Source organism: Erpetoichthys calabaricus, chromosome 18 (genome assembly GCF_900747795.2).
Source record: "Erpetoichthys calabaricus chromosome 18, fErpCal1.3, whole genome shotgun sequence".
Classification (NCBI taxonomy): domain Eukaryota; kingdom Metazoa; phylum Chordata; class Cladistia; order Polypteriformes; family Polypteridae; genus Erpetoichthys; species Erpetoichthys calabaricus.
This window is the reverse complement of record NC_041411.2, coordinates 8,856,226-8,884,068: the sequence shown is the minus strand read 5'-3', so window position 1 is coordinate 8,884,068 and position 27,843 is coordinate 8,856,226. Positions and strand designations below refer to the sequence as shown.

Below are 27,843 nucleotides of genomic sequence, written 5' to 3'. Positions count from 1 at the left end.
CAACCTTTCATGGACTGGCGAGCCACGTGGAGTCTCTTCAACTCCATCTCCTGGCACTCGGGCACAAGCGTCTGTGTTCCTCGCGCTCCATCAAAACGCAGTCTCTTTGGCCAGCCAGCATACAGCAATTAGACTCCTACTTTAATTTCAAAGATCGAGGTAACAGTCAAAGAACGAAAGACGGGCTGGCCACTGAAACCGGGCACGGTAATGAAAGAGCGGGGCGCCTCGGTTTTATACCAACCAGCGCGAGTGAGGAGGGCTCCAGGGCCTCCTACAAAATTAAATTCCCTGCTAAACGAACTGTCAATACAATCCTCTTTATCTGCACAGAAGCAAGAGAAAGCAATAGAGAGAAACTCCAGGGGGAGACAAACAGGACTCGGGGGAGTCCCAAGGCACAATGCTGTCAGTTCAGAACGATAATGGCAGCTGACCGCTTAGTGAGAGGACTGCGCGTTCAGCAGACAGAGCCAGGGTGGGGTAGGTGGGGCGCAACGGGTCAAATTTAGGAAACTGGATTTAGCCAAAAGGGGGCGGACAGGCATATACAGTGCATTCTGAAAGACTCCTTCACTTTGGGCCACTTTCATTTTCAATGGATTGATTTGCCATTTTTATATATATATATATATATATATATATATATATATATATTATATATATATATATATATACTGCATATATGTGTCATCTGTTTAGCGATTCTGGGACCTTTAGAAACCCAAAAGACACGTGTTGGGGGGGGGGGGGGGGGGGGGGTATGTTATGGGTGATACCATTTATCTGCATTCTGATTGGTGCAAGCTGATGTTGAGGTAACGGTTGTGGCTCAGATGAAGGGTAAGTTTGGCATTTATCACGTGTACACAAGATGGACGTCCTTGGTCAAACCATGCCAGATGGAGCCGACCGTGTGCACTGAGATAAGACCAAAGACTCCAACATGATGACTTTTGACGAAATTCAGGGGGTGAGGGCAGTGATCGGTAGAGTAATCGCCGACATAACTCGACGTTACGTTTTAGTTAGACTCTCTTTGCTAGAAGTTAGCTTTGTTGATTTGAACTTGATTTCCCGCGCATGCCTGAGTAGCGAAGAGCAAACACCCTTTAAAATGGCATCGACACCCGGCCGAAGCGAACACAGAAATCAAAACACTTCGTGGACGACGTTTTGCGTATTATCGATGAATTGGATACTCTGAATTTAGGGCGAAACAAAAAAGCTGTAAAGAAACACCTCATAATTGAAAAATACCAAACGTTTAAAGTCTCCAGTCTTATCATGCAGAAATGCAGGCCCCTCGAGCTTGATGTCCCCACCTTTGGATTCATTAACAGCAGTGGTGACCTCGAGTATTTCTCGGGCCGTCCCATCAGGGCACACCACCTGCTTTTCTCTTGAATTTCTCCCCTCAAGAGTCGCAATCATTTTACAAATCCAACAACATCACAAACACGCAGGCCCTTGAAGCTTTCCCAACATGTGAACGTCACCGTAAAGGAGCTGCTCCGCCCCTCTGTGCGCCCCAAAAGCCAATCAAATCATCTCACCTGTCCTGGTGAGGGTCGCCGTTCTGTTGGGGTCTGAGGAAGGCAGGGCAGAACAAGCAGAAGGCAGGTACCTGTAATCCAAGGCGACGGCTTTCTTCTGACAGAACACCACAATGGTGGTCCGCCTGCCATCGTTCCCGGTCTCCTGACGGACCGCCCAGAGCCGCGGAGCGACGGATCTTGCTCCCAGGAAATTCACTCCTTTCCTTAATTTCACCCTGCAAACGGAAAGAGCAGGACGTTAATATGGACGCCATAACCGGAAGGACATGTGCACATAAAAGACATTTAGAAGGAGCTGAGTCCAGACCATCCAAAATGTGTGAAGCTTGAAGGAAGGAGCAAAGGGGCAGGTGGGGGTGAGGAATGTGAAACAGAAGTGTGCACTGCAGGGACTGCACACTCATATCTACTGCTATCCTGATTTACTTTAAATTCATACACAACAGCTTCTCCAACACCACAGCCGTTAAGAAAGGATGGAAGAGCAGGGCGGGCAAGTTGATTGTACACAGCAAGAGGGTGGGATTTGTACAAGGGAGGTCAGTTCAGGGTCTACAAGTGTTTGTGATGCACCATCTGTTGGAATGACAAATTCACTATATATTTATTTGATCTATGGGATTTGTAAAACAGTGTTAATGTTTACAATATGCTATGACAAACACAGTGCATTTTATTACCACAAATGTTTATGATGCACCATCTGTTGGAAGGGCAAATGCAAGGCAGATGTCTGATTTATGCCATTCGGTACGGATTTCGTAAAAACCGTGTTAATGGTTGCACTATGCCATCTGTTGGAATGACAAATGGTATACATTTTAATACTACAAATGTTTATGATGCATCTATTATTTTTTTTATTTATTATTTATTACAAATTTTTGTGATGTGCCACTCATTGGAATGACAACGCAATGCATATGTCTCCGATACATGCTATTTGGTATGGGATTTATAAAAGCAATATTAATGTTTACAAAGTAATATGCTATGACAAGTGCAGTGCATTTTACTACTATAAATGTTTATGATGCACCATCTGTTGGAATGACAAATGAAATGCATATTTATTGGATTTATGCCAGTTTACAATGTGCTATAACAAATGCAATGCATATTATTATTACAAATGTTTATGATGCATTTATTATCTATTTTATTTATTATTTAAGACAAATGTTTGTGCGGTGCCACTCATTTGGAATGACAAACACAATGCATAGGTCTCTGATAAATGGGATTCATAAAAGCAACATTAATGTTTGTGGTGCACCATCTGTTGGAATGGAAAATGCAATGCATATGTCTTTGAATTATGCCATTTGGTTTGAGATTTGAAAAACCAACATTAATGTTTGAGATGTGCCATCTGTTGGAACGACAAATGCAATGCGGTATATTACCACAAATGTTTGAGATGTGTCATCTGTTGGAAAACAGACATAGCAGCCGGACAAACACCCTGATGATGCACATTTCTCCACTTATTAATGTGGACAGCACACAACCCATTGACAAGTCAGGTATGTTGTTCACATTGACAAAACACCTCCATGTCAGCCCCTACTACACGTCTTCATTCTAATCAAAGCCTCGGCTAAAGAGACCAAACCAAAATACCTCCAGAAAACAGCTCTTTGCAGTCATTCAACCCCTAATACAGTGAAATAAATGAAAACACTGTGCAACATCACGGCCATTTTAAAAATGAAATGCCTTGGAGAACTAAGACTTTTGTTGTTCAAGAGCCACTGAACATAATCTCAGAGGAGCCTCAATCTAGTTAAAGAAGATGGAACACAAAGCAAGGTTGGAGTATTATTTTTTTTCTTTTTGAATGAGATGCTTTTGCTTACTTTGCTGGAACTCTTAGAAATAAACATGTGAGACCAATGGAAGAAGCAACAGCCCCACAAGGATGAGGATCACCATAAATGTCCAGCTTGATCCCAAAAAAAGGAGAACAAAGAATCTTTTAGAAAATAAAAAGATTTACAAAATAAAAAAAATTGACAAAAGCTCAATAGGCGACCCACAGTAATCAAAAAAAGAAAAACAAAAAGTCCCTAACACCAAGCGCATACAATGTACCACAGAGGGACTGCAATTCCCATGATCCTTTGCAGGGCTGGGGGCAGTTCCTCACCGGAAAGTGATGGGTTGCCACACCCACAAAACACAAGGAACACGGCAGAACAGGCATCCACAACAAACAAAAAAATAAACACATAATACAAATAATAAAAATAAACAACATTAACGTAGACACCAAAAAAAAAACAAATAGGAATTTAAACATAAGCAAAGGTAGCAACCCTGGTCTGAAGAAACCAAATATGTTTAAGTTGTAGGCCTGATAAAAGAAACCTATCATCATCATCATCACAGCTCTGTGTACGGGCCGAGTCTGCTAGCAAACAAAAAGATTCAAGACACAAACGAGTTCACCGAATCCGGCAGGAATCCGTACAGCGACATCTAGTGGAGCTCGGAGGAAACGCAGAGTGTTTGCTAGTATTGTAATCTGGATGGAGGCACAGCTGGAGATTGGGAACCAATTTGTGTAATAAAAATTACACAAATTAAGAAATAAAAAAAAAAAAAGAATTGTTATGGCCTCCGAGTGGCCTTAATTAATTAGCCCACGATCTCTCAGACCACGTCGACGAGTTTCCAATGGCAGCGAAACTATAATTTGGCACTAAAGCGATACCAAAGGAAATCCCCTCTTCCCCGTTTCACAGCTGTTTTGTTACCCTGACTGCAGACATGTGTGCAAATCATGAGGAGGAGCGAGTATGGGGAGGCGTGGGGATGGCAGCACTGGGGGTCGGTTCCCTCATGGCGTCTTCTATATCAATATATACATTTGGGGTGACGGCGAAGAGGCTCCCCTCGGAGTTCCAAGGTGCTTGACAGCCGGTACCGAAGTTAAGGAAACGCCGGTTCAAAAATAGAATTTTCCGCTACTGTTTTTTTAAACCACACAACACTAAATAAAGTGGAATGAAAAATGTAACGCGGCCCCCACTACTCGACCATTTCAGCCCCTCGCCTTCATCATTTATTCTCATGTTTTCTCGTTAGCTGGCAGCCCGTCTCATCATCTTGCAGCTGTGAGCCATCTCTGCCCGTTCAGGTGAAGCCCCCACCAGAAGTGTTTTCTGCTCACCGTTTTAAAGTTTACTTTCCAAACGGGTGGCGCTTGAACACGGCACACAAGCATGGAGGGAGTAGGGGGGTCTCCAGTGAGGGGCTCGCGTGTCTGATCTCAGAGGACTGGCGAGAAGACCCCAACTAGGCCACGTTTTCAGCCCCTCGTGTTTATTTTATTTTTTTTTCAACTAACTTCTATTCCTTACCTTAAGGTTCTGAACTCGTCCCACCCGGGAGAAGGGGTCCGCACGTTTAATACAGAGCTCATTAGAAAAGGCGATAAGCACACCAGCAACTCTCAAAGGAGGAGAGCTGCCAACGAAGGGATTTAAATCTCGCTCTTTGACACCGAGCAAATCAGTTAAGCTACGTGAGCTCCTGACGCTTTTTCTTTCAAAGGGTCTCAAAGTTGTTTAGGACTGCGCATGGAAACCCCCAGGGACGATGCTGTAGGATCTTGCTGGAACCTTAACTCATCTCCGTGACTAGGAAAAAAAAAAAAATCAATGGAGACCGCCAAAGACAGCTGCATTGTTATGCCACGGGCGTCTCCAGGATCTCACCTCACACACATGCAGGTCAAACAGCTCGCCGACTCGGAAGAGGCTCCAGACGGTCCGACTTACACTGACATTCCATTAAAGGGGTCTCTTTCACTCATCAAAACGACCGTTGGGGGGGGTGGGGGTGGGGGGGGGGGACAGGGGGGATTAGATGAAGCCCGAGCCATTCTGGAAACCTAATTTGAGGTTGGACTTTCAGGGGTCACCTCAGCAGCCATGGAGGAGAGGCGAGATTCCGGCAGAACGCCTGGCCGTTTTACGAGGCTGCAATCCACTTCACCTGCCTGCCGTCGGACTGTGGGAAGGACACAGGATCACCCAGGGGGGACGTGTGAACAGCAGACCAGGGTGGGAGCGACGGGATGGTGACACAGCTGCCCCACTCCAGCCTGCCTGCTGCCTTTCACTCCATTCATTCATCCGACTTTTGGGTCTGCAGAACAGGCAGGAAAACATGGATGGGACAGAAGTGCAGCGCAGGGGACGGACGTTCAGCGACACACAAACACTCACTCGGGACCAACTTGAGTGCCACCACCATCTTAATCTAATAAGTAAATAAATGAAACACACAATGACGTGGGAGAACTGGGAGACGCTGCAAGGGCCAAAACGCCAAATATCTGAGACGAGCCAACAAAACCGCAAAACAAAAAGGACAATTCCAGAAGATGAGACCTTCCAGAACCTCCTCGAGACTAAACCCAGTTGCGACACCAGGGTGCCACGGGACTTGGGAGTCCAGAACAACAACCCTTTCAGGGTCTTGGTGAGGACCACCCCAGTTTCCATCGGACCCTCAAGTGCTCCGGATGACCAATCCCGGGATGCCGCAAACAGCCCCAGGTCCAGTTTAAAAGAAGCCCATTGGCCTCCCCTCGAGGAGTCGGGAGTCAGCGGGCAACACGCAGCTGGAGGAGAGGAAGACGTGTATTGACGTAATACTGTGGCTGTAAAAGGAGGTCCCATCCATTATTTTAAACCTGGAGTTGTGTGGGGTGATATTGTGACTGCGTCGCCCCCTTGTGGTTACAAGCCTTAGTCTCTCTCTCGCTCCCTCCGGCCCAGCTGACCTCGGTCTTCTCTTCTGAACTCACTCTGATGTCAGCCTGCAGAACCCACGTCAGGTCAAAGGTCAGTCCTTTAACTGGTGACGCCTGCTGCTAATCGGTCTTCACGGCGAAGGGGTTATTAAGGATCACCGACTGAAATCGAGGAGATCACTTTTTTCACCTACCGTATATAATCTCGTATAAGTCGGGTCTTAAATTCGATCTTAAAATCAGACCCCGACTTGTACGCCCGTTCAAAAATACGACACTTAATTTTTATTTTTTTTTTACATCTTCTTGCCTCCTCCAATCTCACATCAGTTTCTCAGACACATTGAATTTTGTCGCAGCAGCGCAGTTACCGATTTCTTTCGCTACTTCAACGACTTTTAATTTAAAACCAGCTTCATATTTTCTTCTGATCGAACGCTCCATCGTAGATAAGGGATATTCTCACGATAAAGGTGTATGAGATACAAAAAACAGAAAACAACGCAAACGTCGCTTCGGAATAGTTCGGTATTACCGTGTGGTCACGTAGGCACAATACATAGAAACAAAAGGCCGTGTGCCCCGTGGTTACTCTCTCAGGTGGGCGCTAGCGTATTATTGTCTGTTGGACCAATAGCGGGAGTTCACCGCATTCAACTTATACGACCGACATTATAAAATACCGGAAATTATACGGTCAAATCAAATATATACGGTAAATGCCTTTCTTAAAAGCGACTCTCATGGTCAAGTGGTCCAAAACACTTTTAACGTGTGAGACCCAAATGCACAAGTCATGCCACGTGTGGGTGTTGCTCTGCTCTTGGCACCTGTTGTGGGGCAACACCTGCCTTGGCACAAACCTTCTACGCTTCACTTCAATTGTTGGGGCTTTCAGTGCACAAATCCAGTTAAGTTGCAGGCCCACCACACGGCTTGTCTGTCATTTCAGGACTAGTGGGTGGGATTCAGGAGGGACACGCAGGACTCAATGAAGCAGCACGTCCACTAAGGAATCAAACCACTGCTTGAGAGTGGGACAGCTGTGCAGCACTCGGCTCTCGGCCTCAGCCTGAACCCGGAGCTTCAAGGTTAGCGCCGTACACTTGTGTCCCTTTGGGGGGATCAATAGTTAAATGAGTCATTAAGTGGCAGCTTTTCCACTTGGTTTGCTGCCCTGATTGCATTCCTTCTCAATTTTTGATGCAGAAGCGGAATACAAATGAAGAGGCATCTGGAGTGAGCCACCGAGGCCGGGTCCTGCATCGGGCCTTTAGGGATTTGGGGGTACACTACTTAACGGGAAGAACGTCCGTGTGAGAGCAATGAGATTGGAAGGCGGATGACGACCCTCCCAGAGACCATCTTCTCGGCTGGGTACTGTTCCTCTGTTGATGCCAGTGTACCCATTCCTTACAGGGCATCTGTGTGGAGACCTCTTTTCAGGTGCGTTTTCTCCCTGAGTCCAATCCGGCAGGGATGCCTGTCCATTGCCTTCCAATGAGAAGAATGTTCATTGGATTCCCTAAGGATTAATTAATTAATCAGACAGACAAGGCACTGAAGTCACAGTAAGTGTCCCACGTGATGACGCAGACGCCTTTTCGTCCATCCCACGAAGCTAAGATCCGAGCAGGCCGTGCATCACATGGCCTAAAGACGCTCGAGGTTAACAAACGAGAGATTTGAAACAAACACTCGGGCAACTGGAGCCGAGCTGGGCTTCAGAAATTACCAGCATCCCAAGCTGGCCTCTAGCTCTGGATGTCACTTCTAGCCCTGGTGTTTTGTTTTATTTATATTTTCTTTTTCCTCCCCTCACAATTGCTACTTTTTCTGGCCACTGACTGTCACATTTGGCTTCTTTGCACTGATGAAAAATGAAAACGCGGCCATTGCTGCGGGTGACGCTGAAAACGGAGTTCATAGAAGAGGAAGTGAAGGAGACACGAGCCCCGCTTCTGGGTCTCTGTCTACTCGGGAGAGGGAATGAAAAGAACCAAAGGAGACTTTAAACACATGTGAGTGGTTGGGCGTAACGGCGCCTCTGACCTCCAACTGTGGACCCCTAAAGAGCAGCCACCGACACCCTGCTAACGCATTCCAGCCCAAAGGTCTCCACCAGGACCGGGCTTCTCTCTGGCTGTTGATCCGTTGTCAATCTGCAGACCTGCACGGCCCACAAGTCAAAGCTGACATGCACACAGATGCCCACTCCGTAAAACACCGATAGCAAAAATAATATGAACAGTAACAACAATGATAAAAATAATAATAATAATAATACAAATAATCTGCTACTCAAGGCACAACGTGGAAGTCAAGGAACTGCAAAATCAAATAAATGTGCAGCCGAGGAGCGGTGAGTCACACCCGGCATCACTCGCCGATGTCAACTTCTGAGACCCCCGTGGCTCACCTGACGTGGAATTTGCTTTTGCTGTTTTTTGAAAGAAAAAAAAAACCAGGACCTTCCTGGACGCCCTCGGAAAAGCAGAAGACGTGGCAGTGCCAGGCTCTGAGCCGTTCTTCGTGGTGACCAGGGCAGAGCGTGGACAGAAAGTGTTTGGGTCTACCAGGTGACGCTTATCACGTTGAATCAGTCATCTGAAGGCTGTGTCGGAGCGATATGAAAACTCTGAGACCCCAGTGCCAAAGCAAATAAGGAAAAATTCAAACCATATCTGACTCCACCCTCCCTAATGTGCCACACTACACAACGCCTCCATCTTAAATAGCTGCAAAGTTCCAATTGCACTGAAGCAAGGGGGAAGTGGGAGGGTCCCCTTGAAGTCTCGATGGGATACCCATGAAAACCCGATCTCGTCGAAGGCAGAGGGAGGTCAATCCAGTTGGCTGCCCAGGATTCCATTCATGAAAGTTGCTTTGTGCTCCAGACACCAATCTGGACGCCCACAGGCCTCCATGTGGGTTTTTGGTCAAAGCAATAAAAGGGACACTGACTGGGTTGCTCTTTGGGACTACAAGTCCCATGATACCTTGCGGGTGTCCAAATCAGGAGACGCGTTAGCAGATAAAACTGCCACAGACCGTTCACTACACCCCAACTATCCCAACTTGGGATAGGATAATCATTGGCCATCTCAGTCGGGTTGCTTCTTCCATTCTGGCCTCCTGTGCTCTCCAACCCAGGACGCCAGTCCTTTCGTGGTGCCATTTACCAGATGTGTTTGCCCATTTATCTGCCCGGGATTTGGCAGAGGAATAACCCCGTTACTGGAGGTGCCTTTGCAACTTTCTGGGACTCACGTGTCTTGAGACTCCAACTCCTAACAACTCCTCTTTGCCTTTTGTGCTCCATGGAGACTTCATTCTTTCTATGAGCATTTTTGTGGAAACAAACCTTCTTACATTCATAAGAGTCTGCGCCTGCCCTTCTGTCCAGCCGGAGTTTGGCAGCACACACCCCCCTCTAGTGGACATTTTTGGAAGTGTTTCTGGAGAATTGGAATTGAACTCCAAGTTTACAACAGTTCACTGCATAAACAAACTGGAAACAAAAAAATAATAAAAACGACCAACGTGCAATAAAATGAAACTGTGAACGGGACGTTTGGATGTGTAAGCAAAGCTGCGGCGAGAGAAGCTCCTCGTTACAATCGATCATTTCAACGAGTGAAACCGCGGCTGTGCTCAATGCAGTGCAACAAAACGTAATTAAGGCAAAATGTCAGCCTGCACCACCTTTTAAAGGTGATTACAAGCTTTCCCCCTTGCTCAGCATCTGAGAGGCGTCCGAGGCCTTTACGGGGTATTGATTCTGGAACGATGGCATGCAGGCGGAACCTGCCGTGTTAAGACAGCGGAACGGTAGGGGGCACAGTTTACGCTTGGATGCGGAGAGCTTGGTGTACACGAGCAGAGCAAAAGCAAACGGAACGATAAGGAGGGGACGGCAGCCGGGTGGTCCTCACAGTGCCTGGGCACTGGGCTGAAATCCCAGTTGCACCAATTAGGCATCGCACTGGGTCAACCCTTTTATTTGCAGTCATTTGTAACAATGTGACAACCTCACCTAAGTGGCACCAGTCACCTGGACTGGATTGGACTGGCGATGAAGCTCGGGTGCCGGGTGATTCCTGGCCATAAACACCCACTTATTCAAGTTGGGACGCCAGCCCATCCATTGCAGTACTCACATCCCCCCCCCCCCCCTTTGATCTGCTGATCACTGTCACTTTGTGACAGGTTTGAAGAGTAAGAGCCGCGGTTTAAAATGCTAGAAAACAATTAAAGATCAAAAGTCACAAAACTCATCGTGGCCACGACACAACAAGAAGAAAGGCAAGTGGGAAACTGAGCAGGCGCTATACAAGTAACATGTTATTAATTAATATTAACTATCAATGCCCCAAAAGGAAGGGGTGACTTCAGAGAAACTGATCAACAGTTTAGTGAGGACTGCTGGCCTCAGGGGGGGGGGGGGGGGATTTGGGGGAATGGGACGACCACTCATTCGCTTTCAAAATGAATAGACAGGAGCCATAAAAAGGTTTGGGGGGCAGCCACCCGTATAAACCTTCCTGGCTGCAAAATTGGTTTACTGGTGTGCAGCTGTGTGCAGGTTTGAGTCCAAAACAGAACTGCCTGGATGAGGCAAAGATGGGACGGCAGAGGAAGTGACGTCACTGGGGCCAGAACTGGAAGTTGTACCATTGGGACCGGAAAGTGATGTCTTCTGGGCCAGAAGTGGTGTCCTCGGGATCGGAAGTGCCATCCTCAGGGTCATTACCGGAAGTGACATCATCAGGACCATGACCGGAAAGTGACGTCTTCTAGACCGGAAGTGGCGTCTTCGGGCTCATTACTGTAAGTGATATCATCAGTACCATGACAGAAAAGTGACGTCTTCTGGACCAGAAGTGGTGTCCTCAGGGTCATTACCGTAAGTGACATCATCAGGACCATGACCGGAAAGTGACGTCTTCTGGACCGGAAGTGGCGTCCTCGGGGTCGTTCCCATAAGTGATGTCATCAGGACCATGACCGGAAAGTGATGTCTTCTGGACCGGAAGTGGCGTCCTCGGAGTCATTACCGGAAGTGACGTCATCAAGGCCAGGGCGGGATTTCCTGTAACTGGTCTGCAGTGGACATCGAGAAAGGGTGAGTGCACCTCGCCACCTCCTGGTCTGGCATGGAATTACAATTCAAGTCGAGCCCTTTAGCTGCCTCCAACTCACATGTGTGTGACAACCTAAAATGTGTGACAAACTGGAACAGCAGGGTGGCAAAGCCAGACCAGTAAACTAACACTCGCCTGGCCGGCTGTCGCTTTTGAATATTCTCCTGGCAGATTTCTTCAGTCGTGTCAAGGGCTCCTTCAGTTGGGGACAAGAGGAAAATCTTAGCGGCTCCCACTTGAGTAATGTGACTGTCACCAGCCTCATGGACATCAAAGACAGAGCGGTCCTAACCTAAATCTATATAGATATAAATTAAATGGCGTGATATGGTGGGCTTAGGACTTTCACAATCCATCTGCCACTAACCACCCTCTGATGGTTAGATTAGGCCCCTCACGCTACACACCGGTGTCCCACAAGGCCGTGTGCTGAGCCCTCGTCTATAAGTGTTCAATACCTTGGACTATATTCCCCCTCATCCCACCAGCACCATCATAAGTTCGCTGGTGACAGTGACTGTGACTGGATTCATTCGAGGAGGAGACGAGGCTAAAGTGTAAAGACTGACCTGACCGTTCGGTGCGCGGAGGAGAACCTCATCCTGAACTCCACCAAAAGTGTCTGTCCGGGGTCGGGGCCGAGGGCGTGACGGATAGGAGAACAGCAACTTTAAAAACGACATGCAGCAGATTAGCGAACTAATTTACAAAACAAAACATCGTGATAACAAAATGATTTAATATTGGAACGAGCAGCGTAACAAGCAAATACAACTCAGAGGTGGTGGAGTTTTCTACGTCTTACTTGGAGTCTTACACTCCATTCTCTGGGTTACGGAGCCCACCTCTCGAACAATACATTACAGCTTTCCGCACCGATCGGTTTCGTTCTTTCTTTCTTTACGCCACAAACACTCCTGCCTATCGTCTCCAGACTCCCTACTCGAGTCTTCCTCCCGCTGCACCTTCCACTTCCTCCTAACTTCTCCTGCCCGCCTCATCAACAACAGAAGCCCCTCACCCAGTCACCCACCGTTTCTGCCTCCCCATAGCGAATCACAAGCTGCCTGCCCGTCACAATACATTATCAAAAGATAATATAACACGAGTTTAAAAAGAAATTTACAATACAGAAGAACATTAACATTAATACAGAACAACATTACCGTCAGTGGATTCCATTTTCAACACGTTTTCCAATTTTGTCTTTTTATCATTCACTGTTGTTCTTCCTACTCCATAAATTGAAGCAATACTTGATGCACTTTTGTAAAAGTTTAATATTTTCAATTTTTTGTGATAATTCCAACACTACACGCATATATTTATCAGCCATAACAATGTATAGTACATTAAATATAACAAATGTGAACAGCTACGAAATGCTATTAGAACTGAAGGTACGCACCTGACACTGTGATTTCAAAATGCAGCCCGACATGTGGTGCTGGGGAAGAACATTACACCACACTAGCAGAAGGGCGAGCCGCTCCAAGGTGCGCACCACACGGCGCGGTAGTCGGTCAGTGCTGGCATGTGATTCTTTTTCTTTTTGGCGGTTAATCAAGTGACGGATAATCAAGGTGCTACTGTACATCAATGGAGAGTGTGCAGAAGGAGCTCTTGGTTTCTGGGTATATGCCGTGACACACGTGCACATGGGAGGCAGCTGAAGGGCTCGAAGGAAGGCAATTCCATGCCAGACCAGGGGGTTGCGAGGTGTGCGGATCCTGTTCTCTTTTTCCACTGCAGGCGCGTTATGGGAAACTCCAACTGACCTCTGTGATGTCACTTCCGGTCCAGAAGACGCCCCTTTCCAGTCACAAGCCCCATGACGTCACTTCTGGTTTTCCGCTCCCAATCACCTCACTTCCTCTGCCGCACCATCTCAACCTCACCAGCTAGTTCTGTTTTTGGACTCGAACCTGTACACATCTGTAGATTTGCAGCCAGGAAACTTTAGGCGGGTGGCTGCCCCAAATCTTTTTATGGCTCCTGTCTCGTCTTTGACGACGTATTGCATCAGATCTCTCCTGGTCCAGAAACAGCACAGTTGCAGTCAAGAAGGCACAGCAGAGACCCAACTTCATGAGGACCCTCGGCCTTTGGTTTGACCAAACAACAAGCAGAAGGAGGAGCTGCCAGAGTCCTTCTACCGCCGCTCCAACGAGAGGATGCCGTCATGTGACGTCTCTGCGGGGTACGCCAGCAGCTCACTGGCAGACGGGAGAGCCCTTCACAGGACCAGAACCTTCTAACTCCACCCTCTTTGACATCACCTGTTTGAGCTGCTGCCCCCCCGGCGGACAAACAGATTTAAGAACTGCTTCGACCCCAGAGGTATACGAGGACTGAATTCTGTTAAACACTTCTGACAATGGCCGATATAACAGCAGTCGCTCTTGGATTACAAGCCCAGGCTCACATTCTTTGCACTTTGTATCATTTATTGATTTCTAGTATTGCTCTCCATTTCATATGTGACTTATACCGAAGTGCAATATTTAGGTGTCGAATTATGATTTCATTATGTCCATTATACGTGCAAGCACCTTTAGGATTGCTGCAGTTTCGCTGTACTAAATGCAATGTCAACAGAAAGGAATCGGGGCGCTGAATAACCCAGCATTCTCTTTGCCTTCTTAATGGCTTCTGAACACTCTCTGGCAGTTACGATCCCCCCAAAATAAAAATCGGGAGTGGTCTCCCCTCGTCTTAGATAATGGGGATGCATATTTGAGGAGTAAACCGTAAGACAATGATTAGATTTTTAGATTATGTACATTAAAGAACCGTCACCAACCAATCAAATCAAATCAAATAATATATTGAACAATTATTATAAAAGTAAAGCTGAACAAATCGGACTCTGCAGTTGCATGAATAAAACATTTGCTTTGAATAAAAATTTTACTTTGGCAAACAATTTGGGTAAATTACCACTATTTTAAGAGGAAGTGGGTCAAAGGTTGCTAGAGACTTTAGTGACGCGTGTAAATGTGATACTCGTACACTAAATTTTCGTTTACATAAAAGTTCTCAAATATGTATGTACAGCGGAACCTCGGGTCACGAACATCTCGGACCACGTACAAATCGGGATACGACCAAAAAGTTCGCCAAACTTTTGCATCACACTCTTGTGACGAACAAGCCAGTTTCCCTTTTGGTTTGTACGCGCTGATGATTTCCACACGTGTTCAGTCTCTCCCTGTGCATTCACTGTGCAGAGTGCGCGAGCGAGAGTATATATATTTACATACAGCTCGTACGGTCCAGAACAGATTAATTGTATTTACATATAATCCAATGGGGGAAATTACTTCGGGTCACGACCAAATCGGGTTGTGACCAATGTTTTGGAATGAATTACGGTTGTGACCCGAGGTTCCACTGTATTACCATTTGAATGTCACACGGAAAATTGAGATTATCTCAAAAGCCGGTCGTTTTTCGATAAAAATGCGAAGTGACAAAAAATGCTCAGAATGTGGAGCTTTACCGTAAAAATAATGTGAAATGATCAAATTTTTAATATTTTGGGGGAAACATTTCAGGGAAAGTAGCACTACCAGTTAGCGGAAATAGTCCAAAAGTAGATAGGAATCTACGTTTTGTACCAAAGACTTGTACGCAAAATTTGACTAACCTGACACAGTGTGAAAGAAGTAGTCTGAACACACAGAAAAAGGTTTGGGGCAGCCACTCATACATTGTCCCTGGCTGCAAAAGGGTCCTGTAATGAGCACTGATGTGCAAAGGTCGCGTTCCAGACTGAACTGATTTGACTGAGGAAAAGATGGCAGATTTAAAGGCAAAGCCCGGAGGTGACGTCTGTCGTGGTGCCGAAACCGGACGTGTCATTAAATCAGGCAGGTTTTCTTGTCATTGGCATTTACCACATCCCTCCACTCCCTGGCCTGGTGGGTAATTACCTCCACTTGGTCCACTCAGCTCCCTCCTTATCAGACGTTTGTGACACACACACACACACACACACAGACAGACATAATTCCAAAAACAGCACTTTCGGACTCATCAAAATTCAGATTCAGATTCATCAAAATCACGACACTGAATTTTTGGACGATTCCAAGATTTTTCGTATATACAAGAAAGTAATAAATAGTCGAGAAGGACGTTCCAGTGTGAGCCAACCGGGTGGGCTTTCAATGTGCAGCAGGCAGAAGGCTATTAAGATGAATGGGACATGTCTGGCCGCTCCACCAAGAAAGTAAAGCAAGGACGGTTCATCAAACGGGAGGGAGCAGTGCCTGCCACGAGGTGGGCCGAGGAGACAGACAAGTGTGTCTGCACAAACGCACACTAAAACATAAAAAAAAACACACCAAGTGTAGCTTTTGAACAAGAGCCTCTTTAACATCTCAATCCAGCCTGAGAGCACTGCTGTCCAGAATCACAAAGAGCCCAAGAAATGTCGAGCGGCTCCTCTCTACGGGATAATTAACCTCCCATCAGTCCCGGCTGCTTGGCGCGCAGGCTTCAAGTGCTTTCCAGGATCGAAAAGCGCACTCCAGTACCTTATTTAAAACTAATAATGAGTCAGGCATAAAGTTAGCCTGGAGTCACGAGAAGGATGGCTTTCCTTCAAAAAGACGATTTATTCTCAATATCCCGAGCAAGTTGGATTCCGTGATCTCAGAGCGCCCTCTCGGCGGCAACCCATTTAAAATATGAATCACAAATTGCGCTAAATTGAATTGCTTCTCTCTCCCCCGTGCGCCCTCATCTATCATTTTTCACAGCCTTAATATGCACTTCCTGGCCCATTTTCATATTATTGCCATTGTCTCGATCACAGAAACAATATGAGCCCGCCGAAGAGCTCCTCACTCATGCTTGGGACGTTCAAGGTTACAGCTGAAGGAGATGGAATGGTGGAATTCTTAAAACCCTTCTTGTGTCAAAGATATTAGACTGGGGGGGGCAGGGGTTGTGTAATTGAGTCATCAAGTGCCCATCTCTCAGCGATGGCCACGCCAGCTGGCACTGCGTCAACAGGTCTGTGGATGACCGAGCGAAGCAGAGCGGCAAGAAAGCTTCTGGGATAAAATGGCCTCCAGAAAACCACATGTGAGGAGAGGAAAGGAGTAGCTGGCTGGCTGGGGGTGCTAAGGCTTTTTCGTGGCCTCGACACTGGGGACGTCACACCTTCATTTTCACTGCCACTGCCCAGCTGTGCCAGATGTCCCCTTGTAGGGACGTCTTGAGGTTCATACACAAGAGGATGGATCAGGGAAACTTAGGACCCAAATCAAATCAAAGGTGCAAAGCAGATCATCCACGTCACCCATCAGCCATTACGAGAACATTACGCCAGGAAGAGGTCCTCAGTGGGCATCAGAGACAAAATCATGGCCTCGAACTCGGACCGCCAAGACCCCGGTGACTGCCTTCCTGCTCCCTCCATCACTCTGACTATGAAGTGACTCAAATCCAATTTGGTGCCATAATGTGACACAAACCTGATGTGGACACAGAAATCTCGATTGGAGTCGCTCTCGTAATGCGGTCAACGCGTCCGATTCAACGGTCGGCTTGAAATTTGTCGATACGTGTGGGCAGAGCGCGGTCATCATCAGCCGTCACCACGACAAAACAACAATGGAGGGGAGCTGTGACAACGCTCAGGGAATCCATCACCCCAATCCATTCTCGTACCCACACAATTCTCCTGGTGCAGCAGTGCCAGCAAGAATCGACCAGTCGGGGGTTTTTTTCGCGTTCTCGGACCAATGGTGTACACCTTTAACAAACTATTTGCCGCCCACTGGGTGCCAGGTGCCAACAGAGGAAAGTCTGGAGATGTGAACTGGGACGTTCCACGTAGTAACGTCAGGCAAATACAAACAATAACGTCTCCAAGTACAACAACAGGAAGTCAGGCTCCGTCAATCAGCGGCTCCTTATAACGTTTTTAAATGGGTCAGTCGTACGGGGGGCTCCGACTCGCAGTTTGCTCGACGGCTCAAATGCCAACTCCTCCTCGGGCAGCCGGGCTTCTTGTGTTGGCGGATCCCAGAAGGGGCGGGGCTAGGGGCCCCCATTGGGAGAGAAGGAGAAGAGAACACTGGCAACAGCCCCCCCACCCACATCACCCCGGCAGGTTATCCCATACCTTGCCCAAGCCCGTGAGGATTTCCTCCGACGCGTACGCATGACAAAACGTACACCGATATTTAAAAAAAGAAAAATCGATCTTTACCTTTGAATATGTTATATGCGGTTTTTCTGGGGGGGTCTTTCTTCTTGTGATAAATCTAATTACACTCTATTGCTAATGTGGGTAATAATTAAAATGAATAAACTGACACATTTTGACCTCTGCTATTAATATTAACGCTACCTGACGAAGATCACACAAGGTAGCGGAGAAAGTAAAAAATCAATAGCCAAACCATTTGCAGCGCACATCCCATTAAATTCATTTCCTCAAGATGAGCCGAGAAGAATGAGAGCCAGCCCTGGTCGCCCTGATCCAGGAGCGCCCGGCACACGATTAAATTAAAAGGCCGTCACCTCGCACGCACTCCTCCTAACTGACAGCGGGTGGTGTTCTGTCACAGAAGAGCCGGCGGAGACCGTGGGCTTGTTAGGAACAAGGCGGCTCGTGGGACCCCTTCAGGGAGGATCTGCTCTCACCAGCGGCAAAGCCGATTCTGTCAGGTTGGCCAGTTGTGGGTGTGAGTTTAGGCCAATGAGAGGATGGGCGCGGCTTAAACCCGATGACAGGCCAGATGAGTTCCTTGAAGCGACGCTGCGCATGTGAGACGCAAATGGAGTTGTGAGGGTGGGAGGCCCGGTGGCACTACCAACTGCTCACTCGCCCTCCGTGTGCAGTCACCTCAGGTCTCTATATATTTCATTCCAGAGAAAGACATGTTAGGGGGATCCCAGACTGGCCCCGTTTGAGTGAGTGAGTTAAGTCTGGACCTGGGATGCCAGCCTGCCACAACCTTGAAGTGCATAAAGCAGGATCAAGGATGTCACTTGATGGGTGACAGACTACCAACAGCGTTCCCTCCCCACGTAGGACCACGACGTCCAGTTAATTGTTACAAGCCAGGAGTTCGAAGCATCAAAGAGTCTTAAAACTTCCACAAATGTCCACTAGAGGGGGAAACCCTGTCAAAACCCTGGAGACACACAAAAAGAGCATTGCATAGAATCTTTAGAAAAATAAAAAGGTTCATTTCCACAGACTGCACAGAGGCACAGTGGAGTTCAAGTGGCAAAAATGGAAATTACCGGAAACACCAAAGCAACTGGAAGCAAACAAGTCCCAGTACAAAAATCGGTTAACACGCAAAAAAAAAAAAACTGTTGCTAGTCATTCACTACATTATAAGTCAAAAAACGATGCATGCATTTGGCACATCGTGGGCATACGACTAAATGACTTAACCTGTGGATTGTGTGACACGGGTGACAGGAGATGTCTTTATTTTCTGATATTTTTTACTTTGGCCCAGGCTTCCCTTTATGAGGGCCGCTCTCCTCGAAAATGTGAGATTAAAAACTTTTCTCGACCGTCACTACAAACTTCATGGGGGTCGAAACAAATATTATTAAACTGAAATGCCCACCTACCCACCCCTGCCCACCTACCATTACCTCACTGTCAGAAATGAATCGTTCACCTTACGCTCCCCATAAGAAGGAGACGAAACTCAACAGTGCAACAACATCCTGGAAAACAAATCCATTAGATGAAGGCCGCTTTGCTGAAATATATAATTAAACTATTAGCCTATTAAAGGAAAACGATTTCCTAGTAAACAATTAAACTATCAAACTGAATAATTAAAAGCCTAACCAATTAAGCTGATAAGCTATTAAACAATTACGTTCCAGAGAAAAAGTCTAATTAGAAAGAAAGGAAGGAAAAAAAAAGACAAAAAACCCCATCGGTATCCGTGAGGCACGACAATGGAGACCCCCAGTTGTAAACTTACTCAAATAACTTGAGAAAAGCAATAGGGGCGAGGGGGGGTGGCGGCTCCCATTAAAACACACACGAGTGTGCGGCCTGGTCAGGCCATTGATGAATGATGAATACAATTACTGAACTTTACAGTGGGGCTATAAAATTAAATTGTCTAATATTCAGAAGATGAGTCTCTCTCTCTCTCTCTCTCTTTCTTTCTCTCTCTCTTTCCTTTTTTTTCCTTAAGAATCACTAACTGTAATTTAATTTGCTGCTCGCCAATTGAAAATTAAATCAGTAAGAATGATTTCGCAGTCCCGGGGCTCCCCGCACACTAATCGCTCCGTGCCAATGCCATCCGTCAGTGTCTCCTTAATGCGGGGGGCTCGCGTCTCTGGTGTCCGCGATGAACTGCTGCTGCCTCTTACGGGCCACACTTATTAATGAGGAGGGGGGTTGGGGGGGAGGCGCGCTCTGTTTGCATGTGGATCATCCACAGCGGGGCAGGAGCCACAGGCAGGGCCAGGATTTCAGCTGGCATGGGATTATCCTGAGTGGGCAGAAGCTTGTAGTTTTCTTGCACTAAACTGTTGCTTGTAAAGGGGCTGCTGAAGAGACCCTCGCTTTGAAGGACTGGTTCAGCAAGCAGCATTGGCACCCTTGTGTTATCTGGCACACTTGTTTATGTCCCTCATGGGTTCACTGCCATCTCCCATCGTGAGCGCATTCACTCAGTATGCCCAGCTGAGAGCACAGCCACCCATTATTTCAGAACTTCAGATTTGTGTGTCAGGTAGAAAGGAATGGACAGAATTGAAATCACACACACACGGGCACATCCTAGGCCACTTACACTAACAAATTAGAACTACCATCAGAACACCTTTGTGTGTGTGAATCCATGCAGATAGTTACTTTGCTGTGTGGCCAAATGTGTTCACGCACAAAGGGCACCAAGACTCAGTATAAAGTAATGACATGAATGAGCTTAAGTGATTGCACTTCTACACCAGGCCAGGAGGTGGCGATGTGTACTAACTCTCTCCCTCTCTATCTGTCTGTCTGCCCTTTTCTTCAGACCCTCCAAAGAAGGACCAGCATGACATCACTTCTGGTTCTGGCCCTACAAGCACAGCCCTTCCTGCCTACCTGTCCTCAATGTACAAGTCACTTCGGATTGGACTCTGTGCCTACTGACCACTCATTGCTTCATATAGAGGACATCATACGGGGCGGACACCACAAACCTTGTTAATCCTCATGTGCTTCTTTTACTCTCTCTCTGTCTGTTTGTTTATCTATCTATCTATTATATAGTGCCTTTCACATCTATCTATCATTTATATAGTAGATATCTATCTATCTCAATTGTATAGTGCCATTCCTATCTATCCAGCTAATCCTGCCTACTATACTAAAGTTAGATTCTATCTATCCATCTGTCCATTTATCTATATATTATATAGTGCCTTTCACATCTATAGTGCCATTCCTATCTATCCAGCTAATCCTGCCTACTATACTAAAGTCAGATTCTATCTATCCATCCATCCATTGTTGGATTTAAAAAAGGGGCCTCAAGTTCATTAGCCCTCCATGAGCAGGGACTGTCACACAAAGTGGGTCTTTCAATAAAGAACGGAGGAGCCATCACTCAGACTGAGGGTCTTCTCGATGATCAGTTTGTGTTTGCAGAGAGTCACATTTAGCAAAACTGAAAAAAAATGAAAGGATTGATCCGCATGAGTCGAAGCCTACTCTAATGAGCTTCATGATCCGATATGTAAACGTTATGGACCCCAATGGCAAGGGGGCAGCCGGAGCAGTTTTCACAGTCCTGTGTGAGCAAGTCAAAGACAAAAGGAATATTAACTATGAAGACCAGACGGGCGACGGCGGCCTATAGGAAGCGGGCTGTGGACGGGACTTCATGGACTAAAGCAATCAGTGAGGCCAATAACAACTAAGATTACATTTGTAAAAACCTCCTGAATGTAAATCAAGCCTCCCAGCGAGTGCTCGACCATGCCCTCTTACCCTCCTACAGTCCTCTCACTTGTGTGGGTGGGCCACAGCGCAAGGCAGGAGTTCCGGAAAGTTCTCAATGGCAGACCGGGACAAATGGACGTCATGTCTACTTGACTGAGGGAATGAAAAAGGGTGCATTGTAGGCCCTGCCACGGCCAAGCTGTGACGACAGCGACCAATCATGTGAGGCAGCGCCTCCCGCTCTTCATCAACCCTCACATGACAGTCACACGGAGACCCCCACAGTAAGCCACTTATGCTAACTTTCTGCAAAGTCCATTTCATGGCTCGAGTGAAGTCTTTATATATCTGCGGCCCTTGAAAATGTGTGTCAAGGAGCTCTCGTCTTGGTGGGCACAGCTCTGGCGGCCCCCTGTCACAAGGCTTTTCTAAGGGATTTAGCCAAAGTATCTGCAGCGGCTGCTATCTCGAAGATTGAGGGGTATAAAGAAACCCTGTTCAGGTCTCCATTTCTCAGAAGTTCTTTTGATTCGATCCCCCCCGATGAAGCCTGTGCAGATGCCTCCATAATCTCTCAGAAGATGACATAACCCAGACAGAAGCTTACGTGGATTTTCAAGTGAAGACACGTGGCAAAAAACACAATTTATAACAACGACCCGCTTTACCTCACGTCAGGCAAGAAATCACAGCAGTGAAGCCGGGAGCCATAAAGTGATGAGTCGAGACGAGGAGGGGGCGCCTGCAGGGGGTGGGGGGGACACCCAGGGGCTACGGCCTGCTAAGCACTCCTTGAACGTGTCGGCCTGCATGTTACATATGGTGCAGATCACAAGTGGGCCCTTCTTAAGGAACGGAGCAACACGAACCACAAGGAGTACGTTGGGAGTCCACATCCGGCCAGCACACCTGACCACCACGCCATCCACGAGACCCCCGAGATGGGGCACAGCGGCGAAGGAGAGGCAACAACTAGGTTCAGTGGTCCAGAGTGCAAGGTGTACGTCTATTAAATCAAAATCTAAACCAGCGCAGTGCAGATGATAATAAAATTCAAAATCAGCACTCAACGTGGAGGTTAAAAACAAATGATAAATATTTTAAAATTCCATTATGAAACGGAGTCCATGGAGGCACTGATGGGGGCTCTCGACTGAGAGGGGGGTCTGAGTGTCCTGATAAAAACCAAAGAGCCAGGCCTTTAATGACCCCTTGGGCATGGCCATCAGCAGTGTGTCTGTCTGCGGAGAGAGTGTCGACCTCGTCATCGGGAGGTTTACTTACCACGGCAGTGACATTCATGTGACTCTGGGGACTCTTCCTATGAAGTCAGTAGACGGATTGGGAGAACATGGGGGGTGGGGGTCATGAGGTCACTGGAAAGGGGTGTGTGGCACTCCCGACATCTGCAAAAGGACGAAGGTCCAAGTCTTTAGAGTCCTGGTGCTTCCTGTCTTGTAAGTCATGGACGCTATCCAGTGACCTGAGACGAAGACTGGACTCCTTCATGTGTGTCTCTGAATCCTTGGGTCCCGTTGGTTTGACTTGGTGTTGCTCATGGAGTCCTGAATGAGGCACATGACCTGCACTGTGAGGGAGCGTCAGTTACGACACTACGGCCATGTGGCGCGATTACCTGAGGGTGATCAGGCTCACAGAGCCCCCATTGTTGGACCAGGCCAAGGAGACGCAGATAGATGGGTGGGACTGGACTGCGTGTCTGCCTGGGGGGGTTGCCAACCGGGATCCCGAGCTGTTTCGTCATGTGGTGGATGTGCCAACGCGCTGCTCCCCAACCTGCCCTGAAACACTCCAAGACATCAGGATAGCCCCCTTACCAAAGTGTGACGCTCCCTCCATCTTCCACTTTCAGTCACATTCTCCCAACTCACGTCACACGTCTGCCCTCGTCTGTCCCCTTACGCTCCGTCAGCAGCTCCCCGGATCGGTGGGATGATTGATCCGAGTTCCTATCCAACAGTTCAGCAGGTACACCCCAGTTTGCTCCCTCGCGGGGGTCCGGGCTCTCTGCCTCCTGCTCTTCACCGCACTGACTCGCTCTTCCAATATTAACTTGATGTTTCTCCAGTCTCTGCTCTCCCCCCACCGCTCTGCTCGGACCCTCTTTTTAAATGTCAATGGGCATGAGCAGCATTTGGGGGCGACCACCCCAGGCCCCTCTTTTGAGACCCACGTGTCCCGTTTGAGTGGATTTGTCAAGTTATATTCTCCAGTTATACTTTGATAAAGTCCGCGTGTTATCTTACAAAAACTGAGCTGAATACTGTAATGAGAAAATCTGGCGTATGTTAACATTATTGTTATTAAATTCGCGCGCACGTTTCTACAGTCCACACATACCGGTAACAGCGTTTGACGTAACCGGCGTTGGGAGTGGGAGTGGGATTGGTCAGCCCTAGGACCCTCCTCATGCACACCCCTAGGGCCACCTCTGTTGATGGGCACCAGGGGCTCAATGACGCAATCGGCTGGACTGCAGGTATCCGCACGTGAACACATGCTCAGCCAATCACCTCATTGACACCCCCGCAGCCCAACCTCCATGCTACCACACACCTGCACCCCCATCCTCGACTGCACTGTTTATGTAAAAACGTGAGCCGCCACGGACCTCACTGCCCGACCAAATCATCTCTCATTGTAAATGATCTTATCCAGCAGCGCGCCACTCCTCCGTGAGACCAAACAACAGCCGCGGTTCTGCCTGGCATGGACACGGATGTTGGCGCACCTGTTACCGTGAGCTTGAGCCACTGGGGGGGCTGCAGCCCCAAGGGTTCTGAAGGGTGGTCCTTCATCCCGCGTTGACACCACGCCGGCATTTCAGTGACACAGAAAGAGGCAAACCGACTCGAGAGCAACGGAACTTCTCTAAGCGGATTTTAAACCGTTCAGGCAGAGAGCTGAAAACGCAGCACAATTAAATTGCCTTCAGTTAAAGAAAAAAAAAGTTCAATCCGCTGAATGACCCCCTTTTGCATTTAAAGCTTTGGTGCCCCTGCATTCCTGTAAAACGCTAAGAAGTGGCATTGATTGGAAATCATCCAGAAAAAATTGTTTTATTATATTTACTATGAGATACTGTACAAGCCGCCGCTGCAGGCTCACTCATTTAATAATGCATGAGTAAACTCAAATAAACTTTTCACTTGTAAATAAATTGATCGGCCAAACATAATAATCTGAAATGGCTTTTTAAAGATTAAAACTTTGGTTTGTTTACGGTGTGCAAGAAAATTCATTTCAATAGGTAAATCTCACAAATCAGAAAACAAAACGCTTTAAAAGCAAAGAAAAAGAAAAAGCCAAAGCACGCTGGCAATATAACAGCCAAATTAGGGGCAAGTCAGCTTTGAGGAAGAGGAGGAGTGGGGGGGTGGGGACAACTTCTGAGTGACCACCCACTGACACGAATGTCAAGACACTTGTATTGGAGCAAAACACGAGAGGAGATGACATGAAGACAGAGAGGTGCACGACACGGAAGAAGAAGAAAAAGAAAAAGAAAAGGAAACACAAGATAAGGAAGAAGAAGAAGAACAGCTGGTAAGAGAACTTTTGACCGACTACCCACTGACATGAATTTCAATACATAAAGCTCATGAGAGGAGACGACAAGAAGATGGAGATGCGCACCACACAGAGGATGAAGAAGAAGAAGAACAAAAGGAACAAGAAACACAAGGAGAAGAAAAAGAAATGTAAGAAGGGGAAACAAAACGAGAAGAACAGCTGGGGTGAAAACCTCTGACCGATCACCCACTGACATGAATTTTGAGATATTTTTCTATTGATATAAAACATGAGGCACACAAAGGGAGATGATTAGGAGACAGAGAGGTGCACCACATGGACGGATTACAAGAAACACCAGAGGATGAAGAAGCAGCAGCAGCAGCAGATGAAGAAGTAACATAAGAAGGGGAAGCACAAGAAGAAGAACAGCTGGGGAGAGATCTACTGACCGACATTCCACTGATATGAATGACAGGACATTTGTTTTGGAGTAAGACATCAGGCACACCACACAGATGAATTACAAGAAACACCACACGATGAAGAAAAAGAAGAAACACAAGATGAGGAAGAAGAAGAAGCCGCATACAGATGAAGAAGAAATGCAAGAAGGAGAAACACAAGAAGAACAGGCGGGGAAAGAACTTCTGACTGACCACCCACTGACACGAATTTCAAGACATGAAGCACATAATAGGAGACAACAAGAAGATGGAGAGGCGCACCACACAGATGGATTACAAGAAACACCAGAGGATGAAGAAGATGAAAAAGAAGAAACACAAGGAGATGAAATACTAGGGAGACAACTTTTGACCAACGTCCCACTGACATGTATGTCAGGACATTCACATTGGAGCACAACATCCTGTCACACCAGCACATGGGCACACAGGAGGAGATGACAAGATGGCAGAGAGGTGTAGAATACAGATAGAATACCAGAAACACCACATGACAAAGAAGAAGTAGAAGCACAAGATGAGGAAAAAGAAGCAGCAGCAGCAGGAGAAGAATAAACTCAAGAAGAAGAGGAGGAGGAGCTGGGGAGACAACTTCTAAACAATGTTCCACTGACACTAATGTCAGGACATGTGTATTGGAGCAAGACATGAGGCACACAAGAGGAGATGACAAGAAGATGGAGAGGCTGACCACATGGATGGGTAACAAGAAACACCAGACAAATTTAAGACAAAGAAACCACCTAAGATAAGAAAGAAGAAGAAGAAACAGCAGCAGATGAAGAAGACACATAAGAGGGAGAAACACAAGAAAAAGAACAGCTGGGAAGTGAAAAAGAACAGCTGGGGAGAGATCTACTGACCAACATTCCACTGACATGAATTTCAAGACATTTGCAATGGAGGAAGACATCGTGCTACACCAGCACATGGGAACACAGGAGGAGAAGACCAGAAGAAGTGCACGACACAGAAGCACCAGCTGAAGAAGTAGAAATGCAAGAAGAAGAAGACGACAACGTGGTGTGCACTGATCTGGGTTAGGGTATTTTGAGGCCTGCACCCACTTTATTGCCAAACTATGACAGGGTATAACAGCAGGAGATTATGGCCGATGTTGACGTAGTCAGCAATAAACAAGAAAGCGTGTCTTCAGTATTTGCTGCTTGGTCAGGCAAATCCACCTACATGTGTGCATCTTGCGCATGGAAGGATCAGAATTCAACACAAGCAACCACCTACTTGGTGTCCAGAGTCCAGACTCCTGGTGGCAGTGTGACGGTGTGGCACACCTTAGCCGATACCCACTAAAGAATTTGTGTCTGGCAAGGACTACCCAAACATGTCTACCAAGTTCAACCCTTCATGGCTGCAGTTTGCTCACATTTCCAGCATGACAAAGAGTCACGTCACAAGGTTTCTGGGACACCTGACAGTGAGCCTTTTGTAGTTTCAATGGCTGGTGTGGTTCTCACAATGCCAGCCCTATTGAGAACCTTAGGGGTGAAGTGGAAAGGGCTGTGAGCAGCAAGACCGTGCAGCCGCCTGACTGGCAGAAAGTGCACAAGGCACTCATTTCCACGTGGTACAACATTCTTGAACAAGACATCCTACATCCTGGAGAAGCCATGAATCTCTGAAGGCCAAAGGAGAAGCAACCTGCAAGTAAGCAGGTGGAGCTACAAAAATGGCAACCCAGTGTAGAAGACATCAGGTGCACAGTATACTCTTAACAAACGGAGAACAGGCTACTTGGTTGTGATCTACAGTCGAGAACTGAACCGGCAGCCGTGTGGTTAACAGTTCAACCAGCCAGACAGGTAAAAGAAGAATTTCAATTGCTCTGCGTGTCCCTTCAGCGCCTTTCCTCGTATCTGCGTGTCTGAAACTGTGGCATGCGTTCCCGTAAAGCCTGCTTCTCATATTCTGTCATTATTTTTGAGGTGCCTCCTGTCCTCAAAGCTGACTCTCAGGGTGCCTCCTATGCTTTATCGCTTCCTCGTGTGTCACACTCATGCACTTCCTCTTTTGACTGCGTCACCAAAGTCAAACTGACCAATCACATAAAAGCAAAACTGACCAATCATATCATTTTACAGTCGATGCCTCGCCCACCCCAACATCACTCTGCCTTCCGTTCCATGGAACACGCAGTATGGAGGCTGATGCTTCGGTTCCTGGGGCTCGTGACACAGGCGGTCACTTCTGCAGACCCCGATGCAGGTCGGCACCAGGCAACACTTGAGATCTGATAGGAGGACGCAGCTCTTTCTTTGTGCGGCCCAACTTGTGTCGCCGTCGACTGCGGAGGTGTGTGAGATATCCGAGTCTGATGAAGACGAGACAAGCGAATTCTCCTAAATCCCGTGTGGCAGAGAGCCGTGCCGGTTTTATTTTCATTCCTGTCAAACTGAGCCGCACTACCAAAGTCACTGAA

The 27,843-nt window shown here is 47.2% G+C and overlaps 1 protein-coding gene across 1 annotated transcript in view; it reads right to left on the bottom strand.

Moving 5' to 3' along the window:
- The window catches only part of LOC114668709 (transmembrane protein 132C-like), a 470,067-nt gene that overhangs the window by 99,218 nt on the left and 343,006 nt on the right, over positions 1–27,843 (bottom strand). Inside the window, exon 3 of the mRNA XM_028824610.2 lies at positions 1,628–1,774. Within this exon, the coding sequence (XP_028680443.1) occupies positions 1,628–1,774 (147 nt within the window). The remainder of the gene's footprint in view (positions 1–1,627; positions 1,775–27,843) is intronic.